Source organism: Diabrotica virgifera, chromosome 9 (assembly GCF_917563875.1).
Source record: "Diabrotica virgifera virgifera chromosome 9, PGI_DIABVI_V3a".
NCBI classification, from domain to species: Eukaryota; Metazoa; Arthropoda; class Insecta; order Coleoptera; family Chrysomelidae; genus Diabrotica; species Diabrotica virgifera.
In genome coordinates this window covers 30,473,820-30,484,156 of record NC_065451.1, presented here as the reverse complement: position 1 = coordinate 30,484,156, position 10,337 = coordinate 30,473,820, and the positions used below count along the sequence as shown (strand labels likewise).

The window sequence follows — 10,337 nt, the reverse complement described above, 5'->3', positions numbered from 1 at the left end:
CCCGCTCGAACAAGTAAGTTCCCGTTTTAACTTAAAGGGCGTATTTTTAAAGATATAAGGGCTTTTCCTAGCAAGCTTGGCTAGCACTAGACCTGGCTCCTCCACCAAATTTTTAAATATTCCCAATTTTGCCCCTTCGTCAAACTTTTAAATATTCCGGTATTAACATCATTATCATCATTATATATAATAAATATATATATTTTGGAGTTGAAGCGAGATAAGTTTAGTTATTCAAATTATTAATTATTAATTCTGAAAATATTTAAAAATTTAAGTTTTCAAATTTCGCGCCTTTACTACTTATGCTATAGCTGCAGAACTTATTGTTACGGCGGACGATAATGTCGAGTACATTCTAGAATGTGTAAAAGAAAATACTCTCGAACTTTTCCGAATATGCTAGAGCCTAGCTCTCTGAATATATAAGGGCCCGGTATCACCCGCCAGAGTTAGTTCGATTTGAAAAGCGATTGCGAAAGGAACTGAAAGAAGTTATCTGTGAGCATTTATTTTGAAGTATCACGTGCCAGTATTTTTAATAGTGTGTTTAATTAATTCTCGATTTTGAAGCCGAGAAGAAAAAAGTCGTCTGTGAGCCTTTATTGTGAAATATCAAATGTAAGTATTTTTAACCGACTTCAGAAAAAGGAAGTTCTCAGTTTGATTATTAATTAAAAATGAATAACCATTTTCAATTTCGTTGCAAAACGAAAATACAGCCGAACCATATTCCAGTCCAATCAGAGAGTGCTGCAAGCACCTCTACCGGTTTCGAAACTTATTAGTCTCTCATCAGGAGGCACATATGCTGCTCTCCCTGATCCAACCAAAACAAACCCCAGCGTGCAGTCCCGAATTGCAACGAACGAAATGGCATAGATGCCCTAGCGGCAACTGCTAGCAAAAGACTAAGTTTTCACTCTAATGGCATACAACATATCCCACCAGAATGAAAACAATGGGAACCTTCTCTGGTTACACCTCCGAGGCTTCTACAATTTGCAAGCCATACGGATGCTGAGACTAAGGAAGATGAGGGAATTCTACAATTTACAATTCACGTCACATCTGCTCAGCGCGGTAAAGTTCCAACGAGACTGGTTCCCTTCATACTCCACACAGAGTAAATGTAAATCAAAAATGAATAACCATTTTCAATTTCGTTGCAAAACGAAAATACAGCCGAACCATATTCCAGTCCAATCAGAGAGTGCTGCAAGCACCTCTACCGGTTTCGAAACTTATTAGTCTCTCATCAGGAGGCACATATGCTGCTCTCCCTGATCCAACCAAAACAAACCCCAGCGTGCAGTCCCGAATTGCAACGAACGAAATGGCATAGATGCCCTAGCGGCAACTGCTAGCAAAAGACTAAGTTTTCACTCTAATGGCATACAACATATCCCACCAGAATGAAAACAATGGGAACCTTCTCTGGTTACACCTCCGAGGCTTCTACAATTTGCAAGCCATACGGATGCTGAGACTAAGGAAGATGAGGGAATTCTACAATTTACAATTCACGTCACATCTGCTCAGCGCGGTAAAGTTCCAACGAGACTGGTTCCCTTCATACTCCACACAGAGTAAATGTAAATCAAAAATGAATAACCATTTTCAATTTCGTTGCAAAACGAAAATACAGCCGAACCATATTCCAGTCCAATCAGAGAGTGCTGCAAGCACCTCTACCGGTTTCGAAACTTATTAGTCTCTCATCAGGAGGCACATATGCTGCTCTCCCTGATCCAACCAAAACAAACCCCAGCGTGCAGTCCCGAATTGCAACGAACGAAATGGCATAGATGCCCTAGCGGCAACTGCTAGCAAAAGACTAAGTTTTCACTCTAATGGCATACAACATATCCCACCAGAATGAAAACAATGGGAACCTTCTCTGGTTACACCTCCGAGGCTTCTACAATTTGCAAGCCATACGGATGCTGAGACTAAGGAAGATGAGGGAATTCTACAATTTACAATTCACGTCACATCTGCTCAGCGCGGTAAAGTTCCAACGAGACTGGTTCCCTTCATACTCCACACAGAGTAAATGTAAATCAAAAATGAATAACCATTTTCAATTTCGTTGCAAAACGAAAATACAGCCGAACCATATTCCAGTCCAATCAGAGAGTGCTGCAAGCACCTCTACCGGTTTCGAAACTTATTAGTCTCTCATCAGGAGGCACATATGCTGCTCTCCCTGATCCAACCAAAACAAACCCCAGCGTGCAGTCCCGAATTGCAACGAACGAAATGGCATAGATGCCCTAGCGGCAACTGCTAGCAAAAGACTAAGTTTTCACTCTAATGGCATACAACATATCCCACCAGAATGAAAACAATGGGAACCTTCTCTGGTTACACCTCCGAGGCTTCTACAATTTGCAAGCCATACGGATGCTGAGACTAAGGAAGATGAGGGAATTCTACAATTTACAATTCACGTCACATCTGCTCAGCGCGGTAAAGTTCCAACGAGACTGGTTCCCTTCATACTCCACACAGAGTAAATGTAAATCAAAAATGAATAACCATTTTCAATTTCGTTGCAAAACGAAAATACAGCCGAACCATATTCCAGTCCAATCAGAGAGTGCTGCAAGCACCTCTACCGGTTTCGAAACTTATTAGTCTCTCATCAGGAGGCACATATGCTGCTCTCCCTGATCCAACCAAAACAAACCCCAGCGTGCAGTCCCGAATTGCAACGAACGAAATGGCATAGATGCCCTAGCGGCAACTGCTAGCAAAAGACTAAGTTTTCACTCTAATGGCATACAACATATCCCACCAGAATGAAAACAATGGGAACCTTCTCTGGTTACACCTCCGAGGCTTCTACAATTTGCAAGCCATACGGATGCTGAGACTAAGGAAGATGAGGGAATTCTACAATTTACAATTCACGTCACATCTGCTCAGCGCGGTAAAGTTCCAACGAGACTGGTTCCCTTCATACTCCACACAGAGTAAATGTAAATCAAAAATGAATAACCATTTTCAATTTCGTTGCAAAACGAAAATACAGCCGAACCATATTCCAGTCCAATCAGAGAGTGCTGCAAGCACCTCTACCGGTTTCGAAACTTATTAGTCTCTCATCAGGAGGCACATATGCTGCTCTCCCTGATCCAACCAAAACAAACCCCAGCGTGCAGTCCCGAATTGCAACGAACGAAATGGCATAGATGCCCTAGCGGCAACTGCTAGCAAAAGACTAAGTTTTCACTCTAATGGCATACAACATATCCCACCAGAATGAAAACAATGGGAACCTTCTCTGGTTACACCTCCGAGGCTTCTACAATTTGCAAGCCATACGGATGCTGAGACTAAGGAAGATGAGGGAATTCTACAATTTACAATTCACGTCACATCTGCTCAGCGCGGTAAAGTTCCAACGAGACTGGTTCCCTTCATACTCCACACAGAGTAAATGTAAATCAAAAATGAATAACCATTTTCAATTTCGTTGCAAAACGAAAATACAGCCGAACCATATTCCAGTCCAATCAGAGAGTGCTGCAAGCACCTCTACCGGTTTCGAAACTTATTAGTCTCTCATCAGGAGGCACATATGCTGCTCTCCCTGATCCAACCAAAACAAACCCCAGCGTGCAGTCCCGAATTGCAACGAACGAAATGGCATAGATGCCCTAGCGGCAACTGCTAGCAAAAGACTAAGTTTTCACTCTAATGGCATACAACATATCCCACCAGAATGAAAACAATGGGAACCTTCTCTGGTTACACCTCCGAGGCTTCTACAATTTGCAAGCCATACGGATGCTGAGACTAAGGAAGATGAGGGAATTCTACAATTTACAATTCACGTCACATCTGCTCAGCGCGGTAAAGTTCCAACGAGACTGGTTCCCTTCATACTCCACACAGAGTAAATGTAAATGTAAATTGGACTGGAATATGGTTCGGCTGTATTTTCGTTTTGCAACGAAATTGAAAATGGTTATTCATTTTTGATTTACATTTACTCTGTGTGGAGTATGAAGGGAACCAGTCTCGTTGGAACTTTACCGCGCTGAGCAGATGTGACGTGAATTGTAAATTGTAGAATTCCCTCATCTTCCTTAGTCTCAGCATCCGTATGGCTTGCAAATTGTAGAAGCCTCGGAGGTGTAACCAGAGAAGGTTCCCATTGTTTTCATTCTGGTGGGATATGTTGTATGCCATTAGAGTGAAAACTTAGTCTTTTGCTAGCAGTTGCCGCTAGGGCATCTATGCCATTTCGTTCGTTGCAATTCGGGACTGCACGCTGGGGTTTGTTTTGGTTGGATCAGGGAGAGCAGCATATGTGCCTCCTGATGAGAGACTAATAAGTTTCGAAACCGGTAGAGGTGCTTGCAGCACTCTCTGATTGGACTGGAATATGGTTCGGCTGTATTTTCGTTTTGCAACGAAATTGAAAATGGTTATTCATTTTTGATTTACATTTACTCTGTGTGGAGTATGAAGGGAACCAGTCTCGTTGGAACTTTACCGCGCTGAGCAGATGTGACGTGAATTGTAAATTGTAGAATTCCCTCATCTTCCTTAGTCTCAGCATCCGTATGGCTTGCAAATTGTAGAAGCCTCGGAGGTGTAACCAGAGAAGGTTCCCATTGTTTTCATTCTGGTGGGATATGTTGTATGCCATTAGAGTGAAAACTTAGTCTTTTGCTAGCAGTTGCCGCTAGGGCATCTATGCCATTTCGTTCGTTGCAATTCGGGACTGCACGCTGGGGTTTGTTTTGGTTGGATCAGGGAGAGCAGCATATGTGCCTCCTGATGAGAGACTAATAAGTTTCGAAACCGGTAGAGGTGCTTGCAGCACTCTCTGATTGGACTGGAATATGGTTCGGCTGTATTTTCGTTTTGCAACGAAATTGAAAATGGTTATTCATTTTTGATTTACATTTACTCTGTGTGGAGTATGAAGGGAACCAGTCTCGTTGGAACTTTACCGCGCTGAGCAGATGTGACGTGAATTGTAAATTGTAGAATTCCCTCATCTTCCTTAGTCTCAGCATCCGTATGGCTTGCAAATTGTAGAAGCCTCGGAGGTGTAACCAGAGAAGGTTCCCATTGTTTTCATTCTGGTGGGATATGTTGTATGCCATTAGAGTGAAAACTTAGTCTTTTGCTAGCAGTTGCCGCTAGGGCATCTATGCCATTTCGTTCGTTGCAATTCGGGACTGCACGCTGGGGTTTGTTTTGGTTGGATCAGGGAGAGCAGCATATGTGCCTCCTGATGAGAGACTAATAAGTTTCGAAACCGGTAGAGGTGCTTGCAGCACTCTCTGATTGGACTGGAATATGGTTCGGCTGTATTTTCGTTTTGCAACGAAATTGAAAATGGTTATTCATTTTTGATTTACATTTACTCTGTGTGGAGTATGAAGGGAACCAGTCTCGTTGGAACTTTACCGCGCTGAGCAGATGTGACGTGAATTGTAAATTGTAGAATTCCCTCATCTTCCTTAGTCTCAGCATCCGTATGGCTTGCAAATTGTAGAAGCCTCGGAGGTGTAACCAGAGAAGGTTCCCATTGTTTTCATTCTGGTGGGATATGTTGTATGCCATTAGAGTGAAAACTTAGTCTTTTGCTAGCAGTTGCCGCTAGGGCATCTATGCCATTTCGTTCGTTGCAATTCGGGACTGCACGCTGGGGTTTGTTTTGGTTGGATCAGGGAGAGCAGCATATGTGCCTCCTGATGAGAGACTAATAAGTTTCGAAACCGGTAGAGGTGCTTGCAGCACTCTCTGATTGGACTGGAATATGGTTCGGCTGTATTTTCGTTTTGCAACGAAATTGAAAATGGTTATTCATTTTTGATTTACATTTACTCTGTGTGGAGTATGAAGGGAACCAGTCTCGTTGGAACTTTACCGCGCTGAGCAGATGTGACGTGAATTGTAAATTGTAGAATTCCCTCATCTTCCTTAGTCTCAGCATCCGTATGGCTTGCAAATTGTAGAAGCCTCGGAGGTGTAACCAGAGAAGGTTCCCATTGTTTTCATTCTGGTGGGATATGTTGTATGCCATTAGAGTGAAAACTTAGTCTTTTGCTAGCAGTTGCCGCTAGGGCATCTATGCCATTTCGTTCGTTGCAATTCGGGACTGCACGCTGGGGTTTGTTTTGGTTGGATCAGGGAGAGCAGCATATGTGCCTCCTGATGAGAGACTAATAAGTTTCGAAACCGGTAGAGGTGCTTGCAGCACTCTCTGATTGGACTGGAATATGGTTCGGCTGTATTTTCGTTTTGCAACGAAATTGAAAATGGTTATTCATTTTTGATTTACATTTACTCTGTGTGGAGTATGAAGGGAACCAGTCTCGTTGGAACTTTACCGCGCTGAGCAGATGTGACGTGAATTGTAAATTGTAGAATTCCCTCATCTTCCTTAGTCTCAGCATCCGTATGGCTTGCAAATTGTAGAAGCCTCGGAGGTGTAACCAGAGAAGGTTCCCATTGTTTTCATTCTGGTGGGATATGTTGTATGCCATTAGAGTGAAAACTTAGTCTTTTGCTAGCAGTTGCCGCTAGGGCATCTATGCCATTTCGTTCGTTGCAATTCGGGACTGCACGCTGGGGTTTGTTTTGGTTGGATCAGGGAGAGCAGCATATGTGCCTCCTGATGAGAGACTAATAAGTTTCGAAACCGGTAGAGGTGCTTGCAGCACTCTCTGATTGGACTGGAATATGGTTCGGCTGTATTTTCGTTTTGCAACGAAATTGAAAATGGTTATTCATTTTTGATTTACATTTACTCTGTGTGGAGTATGAAGGGAACCAGTCTCGTTGGAACTTTACCGCGCTGAGCAGATGTGACGTGAATTGTAAATTGTAGAATTCCCTCATCTTCCTTAGTCTCAGCATCCGTATGGCTTGCAAATTGTAGAAGCCTCGGAGGTGTAACCAGAGAAGGTTCCCATTGTTTTCATTCTGGTGGGATATGTTGTATGCCATTAGAGTGAAAACTTAGTCTTTTGCTAGCAGTTGCCGCTAGGGCATCTATGCCATTTCGTTCGTTGCAATTCGGGACTGCACGCTGGGGTTTGTTTTGGTTGGATCAGGGAGAGCAGCATATGTGCCTCCTGATGAGAGACTAATAAGTTTCGAAACCGGTAGAGGTGCTTGCAGCACTCTCTGATTGGACTGGAATATGGTTCGGCTGTATTTTCGTTTTGCAACGAAATTGAAAATGGTTATTCATTTTTGATTTACATTTACTCTGTGTGGAGTATGAAGGGAACCAGTCTCGTTGGAACTTTACCGCGCTGAGCAGATGTGACGTGAATTGTAAATTGTAGAATTCCCTCATCTTCCTTAGTCTCAGCATCCGTATGGCTTGCAAATTGTAGAAGCCTCGGAGGTGTAACCAGAGAAGGTTCCCATTGTTTTCATTCTGGTGGGATATGTTGTATGCCATTAGAGTGAAAACTTAGTCTTTTGCTAGCAGTTGCCGCTAGGGCATCTATGCCATTTCGTTCGTTGCAATTCGGGACTGCACGCTGGGGTTTGTTTTGGTTGGATCAGGGAGAGCAGCATATGTGCCTCCTGATGAGAGACTAATAAGTTTCGAAACCGGTAGAGGTGCTTGCAGCACTCTCTGATTGGACTGGAATATGGTTCGGCTGTATTTTCGTTTTGCAACGAAATTGAAAATGGTTATTCATTTTTGATTTACATTTACTCTGTGTGGAGTATGAAGGGAACCAGTCTCGTTGGAACTTTACCGCGCTGAGCAGATGTGACGTGAATTGTAAATTGTAGAATTCCCTCATCTTCCTTAGTCTCAGCATCCGTATGGCTTGCAAATTGTAGAAGCCTCGGAGGTGTAACCAGAGAAGGTTCCCATTGTTTTCATTCTGGTGGGATATGTTGTATGCCATTAGAGTGAAAACTTAGTCTTTTGCTAGCAGTTGCCGCTAGGGCATCTATGCCATTTCGTTCGTTGCAATTCGGGACTGCACGCTGGGGTTTGTTTTGGTTGGATCAGGGAGAGCAGCATATGTGCCTCCTGATGAGAGACTAATAAGTTTCGAAACCGGTAGAGGTGCTTGCAGCACTCTCTGATTGGACTGGAATATGGTTCGGCTGTATTTTCGTTTTGCAACGAAATTGAAAATGGTTATTCATTTTTGATTTACATTTACTCTGTGTGGAGTATGAAGGGAACCAGTCTCGTTGGAACTTTACCGCGCTGAGCAGATGTGACGTGAATTGTAAATTGTAGAATTCCCTCATCTTCCTTAGTCTCAGCATCCGTATGGCTTGCAAATTGTAGAAGCCTCGGAGGTGTAACCAGAGAAGGTTCCCATTGTTTTCATTCTGGTGGGATATGTTGTATGCCATTAGAGTGAAAACTTAGTCTTTTGCTAGCAGTTGCCGCTAGGGCATCTATGCCATTTCGTTCGTTGCAATTCGGGACTGCACGCTGGGGTTTGTTTTGGTTGGATCAGGGAGAGCAGCATATGTGCCTCCTGATGAGAGACTAATAAGTTTCGAAACCGGTAGAGGTGCTTGCAGCACTCTCTGATTGGACTGGAATATGGTTCGGCTGTATTTTCGTTTTGCAACGAAATTGAAAATGGTTATTCATTTTTGATTTACATTTACTCTGTGTGGAGTATGAAGGGAACCAGTCTCGTTGGAACTTTACCGCGCTGAGCAGATGTGACGTGAATTGTAAATTGTAGAATTCCCTCATCTTCCTTAGTCTCAGCATCCGTATGGCTTGCAAATTGTAGAAGCCTCGGAGGTGTAACCAGAGAAGGTTCCCATTGTTTTCATTCTGGTGGGATATGTTGTATGCCATTAGAGTGAAAACTTAGTCTTTTGATTATTAATTATTTATATTAATTATTTTTGAAAAAATAATTATTTTTGAAAAGATAATTAATAGTGTCTTTAATTAATTCTAATGGTTGTTTTTCTTTTTCTTTTAATTGTTTGTCTATAAAATGTTTATTTAATTTATATTTTACAGAATACAATGCCTAGACGTAAAAAAGGAGGAGATCTTGCCAGTTCTGCAGCGAAACGGCGGAAACAAAAAGAACATAGAAGAAATGAAACGGAAGAAGAGCGCGAAGCACGTTTACAAAATCAACGAATTAGGATGAGAACTCTGAGAAGCACAAAAAATGAAGAAAGAAAAGAGAACGAAAGTATAGAAGAATCGAGAATTTTAAAAGATAATTTAACAAAGGAAGCATTCCACTACGAACCGACGAAAAAATATTACAATCATAAGCATGTTGTGATCGGAAAAATGGATAACATTTGCCAATTTTGCCACGCGAAAAAATTCAGTAAAGAAACAGCAGGTCTCTGTTGCATGAATGGAAAAATTCGACTACCACCACTGGAAGCACCTCCACAGGAATTTCTACATTACATGACCGGGGAAACACAAGAATCAAAACACTTTCTTCAAAATATAAGATTAACCTCAAAGAACCCTGCTTCTCTCACGGTCAGCTATATGTAGCTTGCTCAAGGGTAGGAAATCCGAAAAATCTATATATATACTCCAGACAATAAAATGAAAAACGTTGTTTATAAGCAAATAGTGTAAAAAATGAGCGAATGTTTTCAATAAATTTTTTTACTATTACGTCATAGTTTATTTTTTTATTGCAACTACCGCGTAATCTCATATCAACTCCCGGGCGAAGCCGGGTATTATAGCTAGTAAAAATATATTATATTGAACTAAAATCATCTTAATAACATACCCTTTAATGTTCTTTATAATTTGGAGCACGAAATATTGTAAAATATTTCAGTTTCTCTGTAAATACAGCGAAAATTATTTAAAAAAAATGAGAACTGTCAGAATTAATCGGTCTACCAATAGATCTTGCCAAATTTCAACTTCATGGCTTGTTAAGTAAAGGTGGCTATGCCACTGCGTATGTATATGGAGAACCCCGAATTAACAGGCTAATAAACAACTTATATTTATCTGAAATATTGAAACTACACTATGATATATTTTTATTAAATTAATAACTTAACATCCATTGTATTTAACAAATAATTAACAAAATTCGAATATGTTGACAAACAATTTCTTACAAAAGGGATGAGGGGGCGGGTTCACTTTGAGTGACAGAACAAAATTCTGCCTATGATTGGTCAGACGTAAGAAACGCACTGTAAAAGATGAAAGTTGGTATCTCTTCGGTTCCGTTACGTTTCTCTTACGTTCCGTCAGGTGCTTGCGTTCATTTATAAACACGAGTACACAAAATTCGGTGTTGATCTTTTCCGGTGCGTCTCCGTGTACGCTACGTCAAACTATAAATCCAACTTTACTA

General features: G+C 41.5%; 1 protein-coding gene across 1 annotated transcript; it reads left to right on the top strand.

Annotated features, from left to right (window-relative positions):
* Nucleotides 1-523: 523 nt before the first annotated feature.
* Nucleotides 524-9,631, top strand: LOC126892636 (uncharacterized). Its single transcript, XM_050662272.1, has 2 exons — nt 524-621; nt 9,002-9,631. The coding sequence occupies exon 2, from the start codon at nt 9,008-9,010 to the stop codon at nt 9,503-9,505; it is 498 nt and encodes a 165-aa protein (XP_050518229.1). The 5' UTR covers nt 524-621; nt 9,002-9,007; the 3' UTR covers nt 9,506-9,631.
* Nucleotides 9,632-10,337: the final 706 nt, after the last annotated feature.

Bases quoted from the DNA above. Each gene is read 5' to 3' on its own strand.
- LOC126892636 (XM_050662272.1), top strand. From the start codon at position 9,008: ATGCCTAGACGTAAAAAAGGAGGAGATCTTGCCAGTTCTGCAGCGAAA.